Source organism: Rhea pennata, chromosome 4 (genome assembly GCF_028389875.1).
Source record: "Rhea pennata isolate bPtePen1 chromosome 4, bPtePen1.pri, whole genome shotgun sequence".
Taxonomy (NCBI): domain Eukaryota; kingdom Metazoa; phylum Chordata; class Aves; order Rheiformes; family Rheidae; genus Rhea; species Rhea pennata.
Genome location: NC_084666.1, coordinates 27,832,966 through 27,854,942, shown reverse-complemented (window position 1 = coordinate 27,854,942; position 21,977 = coordinate 27,832,966). Strand labels below are relative to the sequence as shown.

The following is a 21,977-nucleotide window of genomic DNA, read 5'->3' as shown; positions in this document are numbered from 1 at the left end:
ACAGTCCCCTGCTGTAGCCCAAACTGCCTTTTGCTCTGCCAGGCCGGGGGCGCAGCGGAGGGCAGCTCGCGCCCGGACGGCTGCAGGCAGCCCGCCAGAGCTCAGCTGCAGAGCCCACCCGGGAGCGTTCGCCCTACCTCAGCCCCTTACCGCTTCCTCGGGAGCACCCAAGCGCGCCAGCACCAGTGCACACTTCACAATTATTTTGGGTGCCAAAATCCAAGGCTTTGCTTCTCAAAACATCCACTTTGGCTGAAGCACAACTGCCCAACCTGCCTGCTGCAATTAGGCCTCTTCGCAGCAAACAGGGGGAGGGTGAAGGGGGAGCCAGCCCAGTGACCGAGGGACCAGGTCAGGGTGCCATATTTCATGGAACATGCTCTTTCCCAGATTGTCTCAGCTACAGCTAGACTAGAAACATGAGGGCTACCATCCAACGTGATGAAAAGAAAGAAATGATGGAAACAGTCTTCACTTGCATCAGTGGTTACGCAGAGAGAAGAAAATCTGTTCTCTGTGGCTGCAAGTGAGGAAAGGTTTAAGGAGCAGAAGAAACACAGAGGTGAGACAAAAAAAAAATCCCTAAATTTATCTTCGAAGGTAGGAAAGCACTGGCCTGGCCTGCTTCTTTGGAGCTCTTCACAACAGGAAAACACTTGCTAGGAATGACACAGGTAGAGCTGAGCCTGCCTTGGGGCTGCGGAGCAGAGCAGATGCCTGCGTTGCGGCCCAGCTGGCCTGTTTTCCTAGGAAAAGCCCTTGCACCAGCTGATCTCCCTGCTCAGCCTGCTGGCTGTTTTGCATCTTCTTCTCGGCCACCTCCTGGTTTCCATGTTTTGCAGAGAAAGCTGAGACGCTTCACTGGAGTCCACTCCTGGCAACTCCCAGCAGTTATGATCCTCTCCTCTCCCCCTCAGACCTTTCAAAACCTAGACCTTTAAACGATTTTTCCCAATTGCAAAAAGCACAAAGATAACAAGCAAGTACGCTACAGACAAACATCTAAAACCAAAACCACAAACCAGTCTAGGCTCAGCACAATCTCCTAGCGCTTGAACATCTGCTTTCACTCCAAAGGTTCCAATTAACCACATTAGAACTTACCAAAAATATTTTGTTGTATGTTGAACCAAATAAATATAAATACCCACAAAAATGGCTATCAGTGGTTCCACCTAATCTTTTTTCTTCTACCTGCTAAACAGAAAGGATTTTTTTTTCTCCTAAATAACATGAAGGACGGAGTCAGCCCTAGTTACATTTTACCTTCTGAAAACAGAACGGTTCTGAACTTTGGATAACATATGGTGAGCTGCATTTGAATGAACTTAGCATGCCCTCGCTATCTGCCCTGCGCAGCAGCAGCTGTCTCAGACCTCACAGTGTTTGTTTAAATTCTTCCAGAGATTTTAAAAGATGTGAAATATGTAATGTTGATCATTGACAAGGAAAACTCATGGTTCAATTAAAAAGCAGAGTCCTTGCCCCAAAGATGATGTCTAAAAATAAACACACAAATCTTGGCAACTTGAAAGCAGAAAGTTTTAGAAAGAAATGTAACAGAAAATGGGCTCAATGTTAATAATTCATTAGCAGCTACAATTTGAAGAGAACTGTTTATTTCAACAGGTGCTAGCAGATACAAACGATTTCTTAAATTCCTCTCTAAATTGGCCATGCAACTTTTTGGAGGTGGAAGTAAAAAGGAAGCTATATTCTAGACAGTTTAGACTCCAGAAACAGCCACCTGCTCCTCAACCAGCTTTTGTGTGGTGTGCAGAGCAGCGGGAAGCTGGCGGAGGCAGAACATTGCCAAGATAGTTATGCAACAGTGCTCAAATTTAGAGCCTATCCTCTTCTGAACAGCCTTCACAGACACTGATACTGTTTATTATAAAAGAAAGTCTGGAGGACTTTAAGAGCACCTGGGAGTGAAGAAAAATGTCACTAACTTCAGGCTATTTGTAAGAGAAGGCCTGAAGGAAGATCAGACTTACCTACTGCTGAAAACAGGATCTTCCAGCAGAGGCATGAGACAGAGCTTAGAGGAAAGAGTTTTATGAAGTCTTGCAACAGGTCAACTAGTAACACCACATCCCAGCCTTTCTGCTTACTTTATACTTCAGCAAACTGTGAATCCTGGGAAACACTAGGATTTTAGGATAGCAGTGCAAGACAGCAGGGTGGTTTATGAGAGGGTAGGACTTACCTGAACTGGATCCTGCAAATCCAGATTCATACAGGGTCCATAACACCAAGAGGTGTTATGCAACGCTGCATACTGGAGATAAGCACTATGCAAAGTCAGCTGTGTGAAAAGTCAAAAATTCAGCCATCTAGATCTTGAACATCTTAATAAATTACTGAAAAACTTTATAAATACAAAAGCTTTTAAGCAAACGTGTGCACCATCTACCTTTTCTGAACAAAACTGCGAGGCAGCACACACCAGCCCTGCTATTAACACTCTGACTTTATAAAATGCATTAAAGCATCTTATTCACACAAAGCGGCATTCAGACCTGCCTTGTGTGCTAGAGAAACAGCACCGTTGCCCTCTTCAGACACACACCCGGACTTCAGCACATGAGTTATGACCCCCACATGTGTCTGCATTAGTTTCCTTTGATGAATTCAGAAATACTGCCTTTTCAGAGTCCAGGCTGCTTGTGTTCCCAGACTCATCCGGAACACCTGGTAAGAAGGAGATTTCCTCTGCTAACCCATCTCTGGAATAGGGCTGAAAAGGTGTTTTAGATGTTGGCAAAACACCAGCAATGCTTTCTTCCCCCAATGCAGTGTCTGTGGCTGAGCTGGAAGACACAGAAGTAGCCTGGAACTCGGTCCCACAGTTCACAACGCAGTCATCTTTCCATCTCTTAATTGCTTCCCTCTGCTCCTCAGAGGTCAGTCTGTCAAGGTGCTTTGCTCTCAACACCGGAGACGGACACAACGTCCCTTGGAGAACTCTCAACAAGTATCTACAGAGTAAACAGGGTTTCAAACAAGCTGTCTGGAAGTACATTCAAAACTGTTTCCAGCATCACTAAAGGAAACCAAACAGCATTTACATAAGCCTGAAGCTGCAGCAGTCTCTGAAACACAAGTTTTGCAGGTGCCATTCAATGAATGTAACCCTCAGGCCAGAAACTGCACCAGAACATGTTTTTAAACTGCCATTTCCAAAGACAGATGCTGATCTCAACTGCTTGCAATTTTTGTGCTAGACCTGGTGCCCCTACAGACAGGTACCTGCAGCAGTGTTCACTTGCAGTTTCAGTGGAGAGCCACCGTCCTGGCAACACTGAAAATGAAGCTTTCTGTGTATAATGTCAGGCTCCAGAAAATAAGGCATAAAAACTAAGGTCAGTTTAGACGTTCCCTAGGCCATGTTGATCTTTAGTGCATATATAAGGAGTTTAGAGCTATTGTAGAAAACAATCGGGCCCAGAAAAGCTCATGCTTCAAATCGACAACTTCTTTATCACTCCTGTTTGACAATAACAGTGTTAAAACCTTGAAAGCTGGGAAGAATTGTCATAGCATCCTTCTACAATTCCTAACTTTTCTGGGAGCCAGAATATTCAAGAGAAACAAAGAAGAACACAGAGGCAAAGGCCACGGAAACAATAGCCTCACATGCAGCAAGAGGAATACAGCAATACAAGTGCTTTTCCAGAATGAAACTCCAGGATTAATCCTTATTATAACTGACTTCACTGGCGGCTGAGGTTGAGCAAAGCTTTTAATCATGGATTTTTTCACTGCTTTGTCACTGTGAAATAAATGCAAAGCATTGTGACTTCTCAGTGAGGCTGAGTCACTTTTACTCTCCCTGTACCAACAACCAGGAGATTTATAGCCGCTCTGCCGAATCAAAGCTTTTCTCTTTTGTATTTCAGTGATACACTGAAGTACAAAATACTTTGATACACTTATGCCTGTTTCCATTATGGGATCACTGCTGTCACCTGTGGTTTTCTTTGCTGATTACTTCTGGAGTAATCCTGTGCAAGGTCTGAAAAGTCTCCACTTAGAGGGGAATGCAAGACTGAAGGGTACACCATGCTCTCTGGCCTAAGGAAGTGACACCAGGGTTTTGACTTGAGTTTTCAAGGAGCTCCTCCTCAGAAAGGCAGATGTATTTACTGAAATTTACTTTGAGAGCAGAGCATGTCACCACACAGCTGTCCTCAAATGGCTTTTTCCTGTGAAGATGGGAAATTGCCTTTACAGTGGGGGACCTATGGAGGAGAAATTTATAGTATCTCAAAAACTAATTTGTTAAAAACAGCAATCTGAAATTACAAAACAGAAACATACCTGGGCAGCAGAGCAACACAAGTAGTCAGAAGACAAACTAGGTAAAACACTGGGTCTGCCATGTGCTTTTCCATGATCCAGTAGGGATTTGATGCTGGATTGCATGTTTTGCAGGTTGCCCCAAAAGCCAGAGCGAAGACAAAGTAAAACAGGACGCTGCCAATTATAACTGTCGTATGTATCCAAGTCTGCAATTTAGAAAAGGAAACAAATCAGACTGAAGCTGTGAAACCATGAAGACCCATATATCTGTACGTGTATATACATGCATGCACAAACAGGCACACATGCTCTCCCTGTTCCTCTGAGGACAGCTTCCTAACGTAACAGATTCGTTCAAAAAGACAGTATTGTTAACTTTATATAAAACATTCCCAGGAATTCCCAGAATTCCCAGGAAGAAGAGAACCTTCTTCCTACAGTTTATAGGTAACCTAGTCACGTAATTTTAATTTTTTCATTCTACTAAAGGCATCGCTCTTGATTTCTTTGTGAAAGATAGTGTCATTTGCCTCAGGTGACAACTTTATCCACAGGCAACACAGAAAGCCTTCTCAAACGAGCTGAAGTAAGATTTTCACATGACACCACCCTTATATAACTTGAGATGTTGATTAATTGTCCTTCATTTGAGTTTTCTGTAATGTTTTGCCTTATTTTTGTTCTAGTTGGTGGTATTTTAGAAACAATACTGTAATTGGTTTGACAGCTTGCTCAGTCAAAAATTTCCAAGACAGCCCATTTATCTAATGTTTTGCTCTTCAGAGCACAGATATATTCATGCTACCCATATTTTCCTGAATAAAGACTGTAAGTGCCACCACGCTCCCACAAGAAGAATGAAAAGACTGGAGCACAACTTGAAATTTCATCCATTACAAAACAATTCCAAAAAATCTTTCAAAAGTAAGAGAAAAAGCAAAAGTCATTAACCTGTGTCCTTCTACTTAAAATATTATTGTATCTTCTCTAAAATTATGCCAAATAGGCAAACATTACCCTTGTAAAGACATTACATTTATTCAAGCTAATGCAGATAATATCAACAGATGCTTTAGCTTATGCAGGCTTAATTAAAAACTGGAATTACAGCTCCACAGCATAATGGTTCTTTTCTGGCATGGAAACATACCTTCAAATTGTTCATCCTGGCTAGAGAACAGATCTTCAGTTCCAAGCATTCAAAACCAAGAGTTCACACTGTTGTCTATGGGAGCTAAGCCTTGGGAACTAACGAAAGCTCAGCAGATCACTGGGTATTTTTACCCTTTACTAAACCAAACTGACAGCCCCAAAACAACAGAACTCTAATATCACAGAATCACAGAATGGTTGAGTTTGGAAGGAACCTCCGGAGATCATCTAGTCCAACCTCTCCGCTCAAGCAGGGTCACCCACAGCATGTTAGACAACATTGCGTGTAGGCAAGTTTTGAAGATCTCCAGAGAAGGAGACTCCACAGCCTCTCTGGGCAACCTGTTCCAGTGCTCTCTCCCTCTCACAGTGAAAAAATTCCTCCTCATATTCAGGCGGAACTTCCTGTGGTTCAGCAGTAAGGCAGGATTCGTCCCCTATTTACAAACAACTCTGAAGCCAAATTTTCTTAACCTTAGCCACAAGAGTAAATCGACTGCCTCCAATACAGCTGCCTTAAGAGAGCTCACAGGGCCAAATAAACAAAAATAGCTAGATTTTGGCCCTTTAGTTATATATATTCTGTTTTTTATATGAAGCTCTTTCTTCTTTTAACTTTACTGAGAGTTATATGCTAAGAACAAACTCTTTAAACAAATAAAGTACTCACCACAGTCTTACTCTCAATGAGCAGGTGAAACAATATTATAAAGAGTGCTGCTGTGTTTATAGGGTTTCCAAAGGAAAAAATGTCTATGTCTGAACCATAGTAAGTCTGTAAAGGAAGGTAACAGTCAGTGTACTATATTCTTTACATATCATCGCAACATGCAAAGCAGCATGAATAATTTCAGTATTGGACACATTTGCATGCACAAAATTCAGCCCAATTGCAACAATGCTCCTAGTTGTATACATTTATATATTACAAGTACAAGCAAAGACTTCATTTTTCTCTAACTCACTTGGGTGAACATGTCAAAGTATATAAATGTATTTCATATCCAGCACTTACAAAATAAGGCACAAAAAAGCAAACGAGACTTTGGTAAAAAGCATCCAGCAAGGTTATCCAGAAAGTTGAAGGCAAGTAGGCCTGTAAGATAAAAAGACAACGGCACTGAAACAAGTTGAACAAATTGCTGCATCTTTAGTTAGAATTCATTTTGTTTTGGGGAAAAATTATCTGCAGGAGTAATTTGAGTTAGTTTCCCAATCCAAAGGCACCTTTTGTGCTATGAAAATAGGAATGAAGAGCATCTTCCAGCTGTCGGTATTTAAATCAGGAAGCAGATATAAGAAAGCTGATCTTACAGCTGTCTCTGCCAGAACAGACCGACGAGAGCACAGCTAAGTACCAAGGGGGGCACAAGGCTGGGGGACAATGAATTACCCTAACATCACTGAACGGCAAAGTCTCACTTTCTTCTTCCATCTCCTCTCCCTTCTTGTCTTCTTGTGTATGTGCTTCTGGTCTTAATCCGTGCTGGCCGACTCCTCTACGCTGTCCAAGCACTTCTGTGAGCTAACTTAACTCACTGGAATGTGAGAATGCAAACTGCTGGGATAAAACCTTGCTGTTTTAGTGAGCTCTTGGAAGGATGTGAGGACAGAGCTGGCGTTACAAAAAGGATTGTAAATACCTGGTGAGAACAGGGGACGCAACGCAAAGAAGCGAGGGAAGGAAAAGGAACAAACTTTCCCCATTCAGTGGTCGCAAACTGCTAGGACAACTCAGCCACTTGCAAAACCATAGCTGCATGGGCCTTGGCTCAGATATAACCACCTAACTTCAGGCACTAAATAGAGACACATACATAGGTGAGTAGTCTAGCTGCGCTGAACTCCCCCTACAGTTAGTAGGGCAAGATGGGTTCCTCCAAAAAGTCAGCGAGCCCCTCCACGTACTGAACTGCTCTTTGGAGATGGCATGGAAAATTAACTAGTCTTCTCATTTACTTTTATCAGGGAAGTGCCCCAAATTATGGGGGACGAATCCAAGTCACTGTCTATTTTCATAGTTTGTACAGAATTGTGCACTTATGATACCACAGTGCAATATTTATGCTTCTACATCATTTAAAGTATTTCTCCTCCTTTTATACTACACTTAATTCAAAGCAGTTATTTCATTGTGCTTGCAAGCAAGAAAGAAAATGATACACTACTTAATGCTCCAAGCACTGAGCAAGACAATGCTTAACTGGACAAAAAAAAAAAAAAAACTCTGATAAAACATAAAAAAAAAGAGAGAGAGAGAGGCAGACAAAAACTGTTGTATAATACAGTAATTCTGATCATATTGTCTCAAAAACTTCCTCTCAGCTCAGCTAACCAGTCTGTGAAAAAAATTACTTACCTTGAAGACCAAAATAAAGGGCCAAATTCTGAGGCCTTTACAACATTTACATAGTCAAAACTCTCTCTTTTTAGTTTTGTCTGCTTTGACAAAGTACAGTCCTGTGCCAGTCAGTCTACAGAGACTCAGACTGGTACCAAAGAAGTATCTGGTTTAGCAAAAACATTACAAACCAAGCGCAGTAAGTTATTTAAAGGTATGTAAAAAGAAATCCAGAAGCCAAACAAACAAACCAATCAACTTATGTCCTCACTGTGTATCCCTCTTTCCCTTCGAAACCAGAGCAAGACTTCTGCTGGGTTATACTGATGAGGTTGCACCACTAGTACACAACATGCCGGAGCTCATTAATTTAGTGTTATTTGTTACCAAAAAGCTAAAATCATAAGGCAAACGTTGAGTTTTAGGTGAATTGTATGCTAATGCTTCTCCTCACTTGGCTACCGGTACCCATTCTGTCCCAGGCTCAGTATGTCACTGCTTTAAATTTTTATGATAAAATTATTATTTTTTTAATTAAATGTGTTAAATTAAAAAACGTAAAATTACACTACAATTCATGCTAAGCAAAGCAGAAAACAGGTAAAAGCTTATTGATTTACATCATCTTGAGTCAGAAATGTTCTTCTTTCAAAACTCCTGTGGTTTTCTGTATTGTAAGTTTTGAGTACATTTACTTATAAACCAGACAGGAAGCACAGTGTCTACAGATGGGGGAAAAGAGCGAGCCGTGAACTCCAGAACACACCTATAGGGGGAAAGGAATCCTGAATGCCAAGGCTTTCTTGAGGATTATTTGAAAGCTGCAGGAATCTGCTCAAGGTTCTTATCTGTTCCTTATTACTGGGGGAGCTGACCCTGTACATGACAAGGAAGAACCAGTATCTGAAGCCTGTATCTTTAATAGTAAGCCCAGATGCTCAAAAACAACACATTTTGAGGAAGCATATTGACAGCCAAGTCAATAAATGAACTGAACATACTGGTAACAATATTTATCTAGTACATTGCTTCACTTAAGTCCTTAATTTCTCTTTCTATCCAAATGCTTGATAAAACTGGGTGTATTGCTGAGAAAGAGCTTGAAGAAAAATTTTGAAAACAACAGCTTCTATTTGTGCAAATACTGCACAGGCCTGGATGCTTTTCTAATAGGGAAAGTAGTTTTAAACTTCTTGTTTGACTGACGAGAATCATGCAAGAAAAAAAGAGAAAGAAAGAAACGGCTCAAATGCTGACCATTTTATTCTGCCAGGCCAGGCATTCTTTAACCTACCAGAGATTTCTGGCTTGTCACGTACAGCTGTGGGAGCTGCATGAGTATCTCTGCAGACACATCTTTGTCCAAGACACCACAGATGATGGGTGGCACCGATGTAAAGAGGAGATTGAAAAAAATCAAGATCCAATAGTCAGTCATTGATGTGCCCGAAAATCCACAGAAGAACTGGTACCAGAACAGGAGGTTCACATAGGCCTGAAAAGTCAAAGACAACATAATAAAATGTAACCCACAGTCAAGGTTTTTAAAAGTTGAAAAAGGAAGAAAAAAGACAGATTGTTACAGTAATCTGGAGAAAATTAAGTATAATTGCTGTACAGCCTGTGCCAATCCCACATTTTAAAATTACATTTGAGTAGCACTCATCTTCAGATTTCAAAAAATGTTGCCAGATACATGGCTTGTTTAAACAGTCATTCTGCCACCACATTATTAATGCCTGTTACCCACTTTTTAAGCAGAATGGACAATGGCTATCTGAACACATGTGGAGTGGTAAACTCAAACCAAGGAATAGGAGTGGACACTGGTTTCTGCAGATGTAAACATAAAACTAAGTTGTCTGATGTATGCTCTTTGTTTCTTTTTGAACTCATTCATAACAGAAACTAAAAAAGAACATGAAGCCAAACCACACCCTTCAACACACTTCAATCAGCAAACTGTGATTTCCCTGGGATGGCACAGCTACATACCACGTTCTTGTAGAAGAAGTATAGGACCATGTTGGTAAGTCTGGTATAACACCAGTGACCATGGACAAGCAGCAGCTTTCTTAGGTGTCTGAACTGAGAGACTGCAAAATCACTTGCCATCACAGCCTGCAACACACATGAAGGAAAGGATATGTTGTATTCAAATAGTTAAAGATGAGCTTCAAACACATGCAAGTGGGCAACTTCTGTACTACTGGAAACCCTTATTTTCTGGTTTGTTTTGCACAGCAATTACACTCTTACCCTCATTCAGCTCTGAATTCCTCTGTACAATGTTTTACACTAATGCAACTCAGCCCAACTCAACATACACAGGAACAAGACTGTCTGCCTTTACGTTTAACCCAAAAATCCACAGAAGTCACTAATGCTTTTGGCTGCTTGTTTCCTGCCAGCAGGCAAGTAACTGGGAGTCTGGTGACAGGCAATCAGCTCTGTTCTTGGAGTCTGAACCTCTGCGGCATTCAACTTCTCAGAGCTCCTGAAAGGCCTGGGCATGAGCTCAGGATGCAAACTCCCTCATATGCAATAACGGCCTGTGGAGCCACTGGGCCTCCGGGGTAAACTCTGAACAGACTTAAAACAGAGTCTGCTGTCATTTGCAGCTGTCTTTGTATACACTACCTGCATGCCTTCTTGGCCTGAGATCCCCACACCAGCGTCAGCCACCTGGATCATACTGACATCATTGGCACCATCACCTTTAGAGAAAAGAGAAGAGGAAAAAACTCAAAACTAATCTTTCTTATTTGGAATGCAAACTGGAGACAGGTTTGCTGGCTGTCGTACTGCCATGTAAGCGGCAGGAAAAGACAAATATACTAGAACTCCACAGAGATTAGGGAAAATTATTTTTGTAGCCAACAGTGCAAACTATGGAAAATTCTAAGGAGAGCAATAGTAGTATGTGGAAGGTCAGACTGAATAGAAGAATAGTCTCCACACATGTTCCTTCTCTCAGAATCTAGTCTGTATGCTGAAAAGTAAGATACAGATGTTTTACATCACAGCCAGTCATCTCTCCTCTACCTCAGTGTTTTGGGGGTTTGTGATGGAGAATGACAATGGAAAAATCTCACTCGCCCATCCAAACACGTCATGTAACACTGTGTGCATGAGTACTCCTATTCCTGTTGTGTTAGAAGATCACCAGGAGTCAATTTATGGCCCAAACTTGCTAGCTTAGAAGAGTAACATCATCTTATGCCAGAGACAACTATGACTCAAAGGATTACCTTCCAGTGTAAGTAAATTTTATTACAGACATTACTAAAAATATAGCAGAAGAGAAACCAACTTCTATGTCCTTCTGAAGAACAGAAAATAGCTAGAGGACTCACCTACAGCTAACGTCATTGCCTTTAGCTTACTTCGTACCAGTCTGACCAGGACACTCTTCTGCAGTGGTGTAGCTCGGCAGCAGACTACAGCCCGACATTTTTCTGTGAGTTCCAGGAAAGTATTCTGTAGATTGTCATGAAGGACATGCTCTAAAGTCTTTCCATCAATAACCAGGCCTGCACTGAACCCTGGAGCCTGAGTAGAGGGACTTGCAGAGTAATTTAGAAGTTTCTGACTGGATTTTTTTTTGGTAGAATTAGTTTTCTGGATGTCTTCTAAAATTGCAGTCATCACCAAGGCACAGGCATCCTAATTGAAGACAAGAGAAAGGCATCTTACTAAAATGTTGTTTGTATTCTGGCTCTCTTTCTGATTTATAAAATACACATGGAGAAAAGGTCAAATGCTGCTCTAGCAGTTTACTTGCTTCAGCAGGACTATGATTTGGGGCTGAAGAATCCTCTAAAATCAGAAGGGGTGAAGCTGCTAAATGAGCCCATCATCAGTGGGTGATGTTTCTAAAACGGGCCCATGATTTAACCTTACTTAAGTATATTCACTTGGGTATTGCACAAAACAGAGGGAAAATACTGAAGCACATCTGCTCACAGACCATCAGAAAAACAATCCTTAACATTTCTGCAGCATAAATATAGCTTTGCTTTTGCAAGGCTTTTGCTCTCTACATTTGTTCTGGGTGGCATGCAAAGCCAAAGGAGCATTTCAAATCAGTGCATAGGTGAGCTGTAAAGGATTCTAACTGGCCTTGTGCAATTTTTTACCTTGTCAGAATCAATAAAAGACACTCAAAAGGTTTTTCTAAACAATATACATACTGTGTGCGATACATTAAAAAAACGTACTTTTAAATCTTTGGTTATTTTATTTTGACAGATCCTGTCTATTTTTGATTTCAAAGCCCAGTTCTAGGGAAGAAAAGTACTTTTGTAAAAGGGGCTCAGTTCTCACTGTTGACAAAGACACTCTTTGTCCATGTTTCTGAGGCAAAGTGGAAGGCAAAAAGTATTAATAAAAATCAAATACTTTCTCCAAGCACAACTGGACTAAAAATGCTTTCTTCTTCAATTTATTTTCCCAACAGTTATCACTGGCCACACAATCTTCTAGGGTGGACACAACTTAAATTGCTGAAGTACCGTATAAGAAGGAAAACGTTCTTAGAAAAATTTTCTAGTCCTTTAGAGAAGTAGTTTCAAATTTCATTTGTCTGCTCTGAGGAGAGACTTCACAGGTTGACTTTACCACTCACAATTTTTAATTTTGCTCTTGAGAAACCCAAAATTGGTAAATTAAAATTTGAAGAGTAGCTAGTTATAAACATCAACAAAAGGGCACAACTAGCAAGTAGGACTAAACTTGCCACCTAAAACAGCAACTTACCACTGTTTACCACATGACTCAACTTTCGGGTGGGAGAGGAAAGCTTTTTCTCTATTAAAATTGTTGGTAGTTTAATTGTGTCAAAAACTGTGCGCAATGCATTTTAATGAGACAATTCCTTGTACATTTACGCAAGTCAAGCAAGAGCTGAGGGAAGACACGACACAAAGCAGGACAAAACTTTAACTCAATACAATTTCCATGGCAATAATTATTACATTGCTAATATGCTGTAACTCATGGCCTTCCAAAATCCCTATAATATACGAAGTATGTCAGCTCTCTAATCTAGCATGAAAAGAAATTAAGCAGTCTACCCAGTTAAAATAATAAATCATCATTTAGGGACTGTATATAAAGAAACAGATGTTGCAAACATACAAAATATTGCACCCTCAGGGAGGCAAACTGTTAGTTTTCCAATATTTTGGTATTCTAAGAAATTATGCCCCCTTTTGTCAGGTGGGAAAACAGAGGATATTTTATTTTTCCATATAGCCTTGTAAAATAGCGTGAGTGTATTCCTCAGCAGGAAAAACAAAACAAAACCCTCTCTCGAGCAAAAGTGTAATTTTTGACTCACTCTACTTTGTGATTTGAGAGTGAAGATTTTGTCATCTGGCTCCAGCAGTTTACAAGCGTAGGCAATGTTGACAGCTGTCTCTCTCTTGTCGCCTGTCAGCATCCATATTTTTATTCCTGCTTTCCGTAATGCCTGTATTGTGTCTGGAACACCCTCTTGCAGACGATCTTCAATGCCAGTGGCACCTTAATTTAGACAGGTAGAAGGATTAGTGCCACCATATTTCCAAAACCAACAGGCTGCAAGAATGACAGGACAGGATGGTCTTTTGTATAGGCACCCCAAAACAGACACCCTACTGGGAGATACTTGGGCAGAGGAATGCCTCCATTCCCTAATCCTTCTGTCCCAAAGCCTGGTCATTGACACATACCGCCCTTAAAGCTTACAGCCTCAGTGGCCTCCAACTCTTTAACCCAACCTTTTTCCATCTCGGTTGTCTCATTCTACAGCGCCTAGAAACCCAACCCTGCTCAGTATCTCCCAGCCACCCCAATGTATTGCAGACCCCAGACTTGACAGTTATACTCCTCGTGACAGTTATACTCCTCGTGACAGTTATACTCCTCGTGACAGTTATACTCCATTATTTCCATTCTCTCCAACTTCAGTCTATCCCAAACCCTCTTTTCATGCATCACCTTGATATTTGCTATCTTAAGTCCTGCTTTTCTTTCTTATTCTCTGCCCTACTCCTAGCTGAATCTCTTGTCCCAAGTGCCCACCTCTTCTACACCAAAATCCCGTCTTTTACATATATTTTTGCATATTGCAAGTTCTGATAGTTCTCCCATTCATCAAGAAGTTTCTCAATCCCTCATAGCTGCAGTATATCTTGTCTCAAGTCTCTCCAATACATAGCACTAAACTAAGAAAGCGTTATGCCCTTCCTACTGCTAGCCCTGCAGACCTATTTCCCCACAGGGAGGAAACACCTGCTCTAACACCCTCTCCACCATCGCCATCATCACCTACTTTTGACAGACAAAGTTGCCCCTCCTTTGGTTCTCCTTGCAGGGCCCCTACTCTGGCAGGGATTTCAGAAGCCTGGCGGATAGCTACTCTTGTCAAAATATTCCTCCAGACAAGGATCAGAGTACAGAAAATGGATGCGTGTATAAGGGGGGGGGGGAACAAAACAAACAAAAAAAACCCCCAACCCCCTCCCACCAAACTAAAAGCTGCCAAAAGAAGCAAATCTGAGAAAGAAAAAAAAATGTAGAAAATGCTATCTTTGATCAGCTTACCACTCTTATGTGCAATATACATCATATTATACTATATTACCACTCAATATGCAAGATAGTATTATGTTTTATCTTAGTAGATTACAGAAAGACTTTCAATAAAACAGACAGGGACTTTAATATAGTCACACCCTCTCTTCTGGTCTGCACAACAGGTAGAACTGTGTCCCTAAAACCAGCTTCTAAAATCTTCTATTCTGGTGACGGTGAGGTTAACAAGACATCAGTATATGCCAATTGAATCTAGTTCATTCTAAGAGACAAATAATTAAAAATTCACAGTAAAGTTTCCCCAACTAGTGTTTCTAGTAGGTAATTTGTAGTAAGCAATTTGTCTATAAACAGCTGACTGCGATATGGGGATGGATAAGGACCACAAGATCAGGCTAACTTTGGATGCTACAGCATCCAGAAGCTACAGCCTGCAGTAAGTAGCTGCCACCTTGAGAGCCACCACAGAACTCATGACCACTGGTCAGGGACTAAGATGCAGGAATACTTCTCTGACGAACCTCTGATGCCAGACAACTAGGAAAGAGATAAACAAAAAGTTCTTGTTTGGACTTGGACACTCTATACACTTACATGATTACTTCTTAATCCAACAGAAGCCAGTTTTAGTACATATACTGCGAAAAGCCAGATCTGCACTCAGCTGACCACTCTGTGTTACAATTATTCTTTCCAGAAACAGCTTTCCATTCTGTTAAAGGTCTGGGGCTTCATATATATCCACATGGATTTCATACCTGCCTACACAATGGACTACAATACCACCGCTGGCCTCTCAACCATCCTGGCAATACTGAGATGATTTGAATTTTTGCTTGTCATTTTTTGAGGACAAAGTCTCTTCATTTCTCAGTCCTAAGAGCACAGTCACAGAATTACAGCTGCAGCTACACCAGATAATAGTTACTAAAAAAGCAAAGGAAAGCTTAGAGAAGCAGAATGAGAAGTGCTGTACGTACTTCTGCTCTGCAGATCACAGTATACACATGCCCCAGGCAGTGATAACTAGTACAGGTATTGAAGCAAGAACCTTGGCAGTATAAAGCCACTTACCTTTTTTATTCTTACTCCCATCTAATGCTAATTAATGGCAGTAAGAATAAAATTCTAGCCCGTTAATGCTAAGTAATGGGCCAACCCACTACTGCCTACTGTCCCACCAAAGACATGAGATATACAAGATGCCTCTGCCTGCAGGACAGCAGGTCTCCAAAGCAACTAGATCTCCCCTCTGCTGACTTTCCAATACATAAGGATGCCTGTACTGTGCATCAATCCTTAAAACTACACCAGCTAGTACCGCTCTGGCTTCTCTCCAGAGAGTGAAGCCAGTAATCCTCGAATTCCTTTCAGTATCAAGGATTATGCTATTTGTCATGAGCAGGGGTGGCACAAAATTAGGGAAGTAAAAGCTTTCCAAAGAAATGGATCTGTCTCTCTTCAGCTTCTAGTAGCAGCTGTCTACCACCACATTCAAAGCTTTGTACTTCGTTGTCAAAATGTCATTTGTTGGGCAGTTCTCTAGAGTTATTATCGCAGACTGTCAACAGTTCACCTCTTACACATCTGCACTAAACACTTTCCATTTTGTTTTGACTTCCTAATTTCTGCATAGCTGAATGACCATCAGAGGGATGGTTTCTGCAGAAGTATACCTAACTTCTTATCTCCATGCAAGTATAGGCAGACACGGCACCAGCATACCGGCCATGCCAGTAATGCAACAGTGACATATGTCCAGAAGTGGGATCCCTGCAAATCTTTTTCCAGGAAGGCTTGTGATTTGTTACTATCATTTAACGGGATTACGATGACAAACACTCTAGTGAGCACAAAAATCAGTAAAAGTTTGTGCTTTACAAACAACAGAACACTACCTGCCTTCAGTGGGTTTTGCAACTAGTAGAAACTTATCAACAAGGTTTAAGAAAATTCAAGAGTGGTAAGAAATTCTAGATTGCCAGAAAGCTATGTATTATGCAAATCAGGTTAGCACAGTTCTTTCTGGGTAAATTCACAGTACAACTGTTAAAAGGGGTCTCTCTGAGTGAAAGCATTTTCTACCCACCGAGCAAGGTGAGTTTCGTCTCAAGCCTGATGGCAGATTCAAGCAGCAGCTCCTCCCTATTGTCAATACTGGTTTCTGCTAAAAAATGAAGATTTAACCACTCTGCATATTCTGCATCACTCATCACCTATAAAGAGAGAAAAAACACATAGGATGTATCTATACTATGTTTCCAAAGTTGCCCCAAAACTGTCCTCAGAGCCAGCATACTGGAAGCCCAGCCCCTTGTAATGCAGTCCATGTGTGCCGCAGCATGTCCACAGACATAGTACGGTGTTAAATAAATTGTTAGAAGGCTTTGACAGGCTTCACAGCACACATTGCTCACCAGCAGTCTGCAGATGCCTGGAGGCTGCCTGATACATTTCTGTTTAGATGGAAGGCAGAAAGGCCAGGAAGCACACTGTACTACCTACAGCTCTTTAATGGCAGCATAGACACAGTCACCGCACCAAAGCCTCAGTTTTGAGCATTGTACAACTGCCCAGCCTGGGCTTTCACTTTGCAGGAGGCTTTGTAAAAAGCTTTGTTGTCTGTTTGAATCTGTACTGAATTTTGCTTCCAAGTAGCTTTGAATTCAAAACAGAATCTCAAAACATCATTTAGTTTTGCATCCAGACCTCATAACACTGTCAACTATTTGTGATACCCCATAAAACAGGCTTGTCTTCATTTGTTGTATATATTTGGAAAATAGTGGCAAACAGGGCAAGTTTCACACGAAACCTACTCTACTCGGCTCCAAGCCAACAGAGCTCATGTAAAAGAATCAGGCTTATTTGTCAACCTGATTGGAGAATAAAACTATTAAGCTGCTTGGTATCCTACACTGACAACACTCTGTCTACCTAACTAAATTTAAGAATTGATTTGGGTCAACTTACAAACACCTCCTGAAAGAACAAAGATAAACAAAACACGGAAATACGATCTTTTTTTTTTTTGAAGTAGTGATGTTTGTTCCATAGGTGATACCACTCATGTTGCTCGTGAACTGTAAACATCCTCAAAAGGTATTTATAAAGAAATAAATACCTTTTTAGCAATACATAAAGTGCGTAGTCCCCTTCTAGCATAGTCATCCAAATGCCTCTGAGTTTTCTCTTTAATTTTCTTTTGTTCCATTTCTGAACCTACTGTTACACAAATGCAAAGAAAGGAAATTAAATTCTTGGACTAAATATATTGGAAGTTTTGCAGGTCTAAATATGGTTTAAAAAGCCAAATATTAAGCAGATTTTATTTTAATTCTGAACTTATCTTCATGTTTGCAGAATGCACTGCAGTTGTGTCTTTGGTTAGCATGTAGTGTGCCAGTCTGTACAGGCAGTGATGGGGAATCAGTCTGGCACTGACAAGCCTTTCAGATAACAACAGCATCTCAAAATGTTTTTCTAAAATGAAACACTTTTCTAAAATGAACTGGACCTCAGCCACCAGGCTGTTTTTTGTCACTGGTATAGTGGGAGGGAGCCAAAAGGACAGTCACAGAGAAGTTTTTTAAAAAAATAACCCTTAAAGGGTGCAACATCCAGAAAGGCAATCAACTCATGTAACTTCAGACTTGTAGAAGTTAGGCTGCACATTTACCTTGAGAGACAAAACTTGGAGAAACACCTTCATTAAAAAAAAAAAAAAAAAAAAAAAAAGAGTATCTCTGGAACTAAAATATACTTTTTTTCCCTAATATACACAGATAATACTTGCTTTTTATTACTTTCAATTAAAAAACAAGGTAGTGTTAGTTACAGTGCATGAATAAATACTAGCAAGTGCTTGAGCATGATCATGCATCTCTCCTGCGGCAGATTCCAAAAACATTTAGCCCTGAACAACAAAGCCCAGCAGGAGGCATCATACAACCTTACAGGCACTGGCTATTATTTTTACACCCAGAAACACAGAAATATTCAATATTCAAGAAGACAGCGACACAAGTGACAGCGTCTGCTACTACCACATTTCTCCAAAAGCTCAGAAACACTAACATAGATAATGGCCAGGAAGCATCTCATTCTAATAAAGCCTATCAAGTATCTCTCCTTGTGTAGCAGAAATAGGGTTCTCATTCAGCCAACTACTTGAGCAGATGACCTTCCTTTATCACTAGAAATACTTCAGTTGGCTATAAACAGATTTTTTTTTAACACACCACTAAAGTCTTTGAATGACAGCAACGTTTTTGTTCTCAGTTTCCATAACAACACAAAATACAATCATATCTGGGTGACAAGCAATAATATCTTTCTGCATTCCCTATAAGGAGCTATTAACAGATAGACTTCTGCTTGGTTACTTGTTTCCTCTTAAAAATCGCACAGGCTCTTCTGTTCAACTAGACAGGAGAATGACAAAGGTGAGCCAAGAATAAGGTTACATAAAATACCTTCTGATGCAGTTCCCAACAAATCCATCATGACCGAGTCTGCGCCTTTCGAGTATACCACCACTTTGTTGGAGACTGGATGCCGAATCACCACTGACATCCTTTTTCGCACTGAATCAAAAGGCAGGATATGCAAAAGCTGAAATGTTAAAGATCCCAGACCTGCCAAGTCCACAGTTATTTGATCAGGAGTCCTAGACTGTAAAATACATTTATAAGCCCTGGCAGCATGAACCAGGGCAGCTTCATCTGGACTCTCAGCTTCATAACATAGTTTAGGTAAGGGAGACTGTTTAAGAGAGAAACCAGAAACGTGGTGATCATAGCTAGCAGCTACATTCTCCATTTCTAATTCTTGAGGTAGTGGGGGGCTTTCTGGGCTGTCACTGCAGTGAGGCTCAGCAGCGCTTTGAGCAGTCCCATCTGAAGCAGGTGAAGCTAGTTTCATTCTGAAAACAGATAGTTTGCTCAAAAAACTATTTGGGCTTTCAGTTGATGACTCCTTTATGCTTGGAAGTGGAGAGGAACTTAGTCTCCGGCCCGACAACCTCTGGAACATCTGCCTGATTTCCTCAAGGGATTTAATAGGCATCCTACCCAGTGAAGACAGCCTCATCTGCAACAGAACAGATAAAGAAAGTAAACAAGTTAAAATTTTCACATTTCATTTCTTAAAAGAAAGCTGCTTTTATGTATACTTCTCAATGAATATAGTATTTCAAAATCTGCCACGATTATGATTACTCATATTAAAAATGGTCAGTTTAAATAAACCTATTATCATATGAGTGCACTAAACAGCTTTTGTAAGAGCTGTATTTATTCAAACAACACAGATTGTAAAAATATTTCAGATCTGAAAAATGCATGCATTCCAAGTCTGATTCATGATTCCATGTAATACTGCTCTTTAGAACTAACTCAGTAACGAAACAGTCAGTATGAGACTATAGCTTTCAAAAATTGTGGCAAACGGAACTAAGTATTTTAATTCTTGCTTTGAATCAGCAAGATACTTGCAAAGAAGAAACTGAGTCTGTAGCCTTCATAGTAATTAGCTACAAGTAATATTAAAAATACAATACCTTATCAATACTTTTTTAACATCTGAATTTAAACCAGAAGACATCTCTATTGTAAAATAATTGGCTTACTGTTATTCAAAACAATTGGGCAGCAAATAGCTTATGAACAGTGAATAAGGTATGCATGGCTGACACTCATTTTCTCATCACTGGTGAAAGGTTATGGATGAGTTATCTCCAGGAAGCACATTCTCCTTTGTCATTGAAAAGCATCAAGAAAGGACAGATGCTGGTTTCGGTTCTACCCCAGTTGCTTGCAACTTGTAGTCTTTCTCTATTCAGCATCATGCAGATGGGAATGCAGGAACATACGTCCTTGTATTGCTTCTCCCTAAGGAAAAACTGAAAACTCCTGTTCCCTAACCCTGAACTCAGAACCTTTACACCATATCCCTCCTCACAACCCACCTATTAGTGACTTGGAGGTCTTCCCTGTTAATGAATCACTCAGAAATATCATCCCCCCAAAAGAAAAGAAAATTTTGCCTACTTTTCTACACCATCCTTAAGGAATGGCTAGATAGTAACTATGAATACCATTGCCCTAAACACATATTCAAATGTAGGTTGCCTATTATGTTGATTTGTTTGGGAATGCCTGGAGTATACTAAAACATCAGGGTCATTTATACACAAGGGGTACCTAATACTCCTTAGGGTGCCTTTTGGGAATGTCTCCAGCTATGATTGTAGGTTCACTGACTAGATGGACAGCAAAATCTAGTTCTGCACATGTCACTGAAAGATTTTATTTGAAAGATACAATTAGTAAATGGAAATGATGGGGGGGGGGAACATGTATGTGGAATAAATCAAGGTCGAATTTAGGAGTTATCCTGCAACACAGTCAGAAGCTGTAAGAGACAGTGTTATAAAAATTCCACCCTGGAAAGCAACTTGAATTAAAAAAAGAAAGTAGAATCTTTAGACAAAAGTTGGATGTATGTTCTGAAAACAAGCAGTCTGAGGAAGAACTTAAGATCCAAGGTCTCAAGATCATTAAACCTAGGACAGTCTAGCAAATCCACTGTACAGTTAAGGTGAGGCTTGTTATTCTATACTGAGAAGCACTTTTTCTTCAAACTACTACACCAGTGATACCTGATCTGCCACACTTTTGCAGGAACTCTTCAAAAGAGCCAGAGAACAGGAAGGAACTTTCAATTCCAACATTCTGGGAGTCTTCTGAGATGATTCTTATTTTTCAGACTACAATAATCTATTTGTAAAGGTAACCTGAGTGTTAGGACGCTCTGAAAGCTATGCACATACCTGACAAAAGACAACTTGAATATAGAAAAAATTATAATCACAATTATATTTCAAAGTATGTCTTGTAAAAGTTACAAAAGATCTATATATAGAAGCAAATTATTCAAGTCAAGTTTTTCTGCATTAGAAAAGCCTTGCCAGCACTAGAACTCATTCCACTCAGTAAATGTACACTATTTCCTTTCTAAGGCAAAGAAACAACAGAGAAAAGGATCATTTTGTAAATGCCAGTTACGTGGGGTTTTTTCACAATCAAATTACAGGCAGCACATTTAATTGCAAATATGTCCAAACAATCAAAAATAAGGCCATCTTACCTTCTGATGTGGCTGATTCGGGGCTGAAACTACTACAGTATTACAGATGGCCAGAGCAAGGAAGAAGTCGGTGATATACATTGTCTCCAAACATGGCTCACTGCTGGCTTCTTCTGATTGTGGATAAGAACGAGAAGAAATTTGACTGAATTTTTCCAACAGTTGTGTGTCTGGTACAACATCTGTTTCCTATCAATCAAAGTAACAAAACTGTCCATTAGGATATAAGTCCTGAAAGTCACAAATGGGACTTCATGCACAAATAACTTCAGTGTGGCAAATTCTTTTGAGATATATTTTAAAAGTGCCATATAAAGCTCATATATTAGGGGAAAATTATAATTGTCCAGACACTACTGACAATTGATTCAAGAGATCCATGTTAAAAGGTTTCAAATTAATCTCAATCTCTTGAGGTAGAATCAAATACAGATGAATGAAGTATAAAAAA

General features: G+C 40.3%; 1 protein-coding gene across 1 annotated transcript in view; it reads right to left on the bottom strand.

Moving 5' to 3' along the window:
* Positions 1-1,602: 1,602 nt before the first annotated feature.
* ATP10D (ATPase phospholipid transporting 10D (putative)) overlaps positions 1,603-21,977 on the bottom strand; it is a 38,334-nt gene continuing 17,959 nt past the window's right edge. Inside the window, exons 10-22 of the mRNA XM_062575515.1 lie at positions 21,527-21,715; positions 18,853-19,468; positions 17,502-17,602; positions 16,467-16,593; positions 13,140-13,324; positions 11,155-11,464; positions 10,439-10,515; positions 9,794-9,919; positions 9,093-9,293; positions 6,473-6,553; positions 6,128-6,232; positions 4,324-4,511; positions 1,603-2,981 (exon numbers count right to left, since the gene is read on the bottom strand). Of these exons, the coding sequence (XP_062431499.1) occupies positions 2,561-2,981; positions 4,324-4,511; positions 6,128-6,232; positions 6,473-6,553; positions 9,093-9,293; positions 9,794-9,919; positions 10,439-10,515; positions 11,155-11,464; positions 13,140-13,324; positions 16,467-16,593; positions 17,502-17,602; positions 18,853-19,468; positions 21,527-21,715 (2,727 nt within the window). The 3' untranslated portion in view covers positions 1,603-2,560. The remainder of the gene's footprint in view (positions 2,982-4,323; positions 4,512-6,127; positions 6,233-6,472; positions 6,554-9,092; positions 9,294-9,793; positions 9,920-10,438; positions 10,516-11,154; positions 11,465-13,139; positions 13,325-16,466; positions 16,594-17,501; positions 17,603-18,852; positions 19,469-21,526; positions 21,716-21,977) is intronic.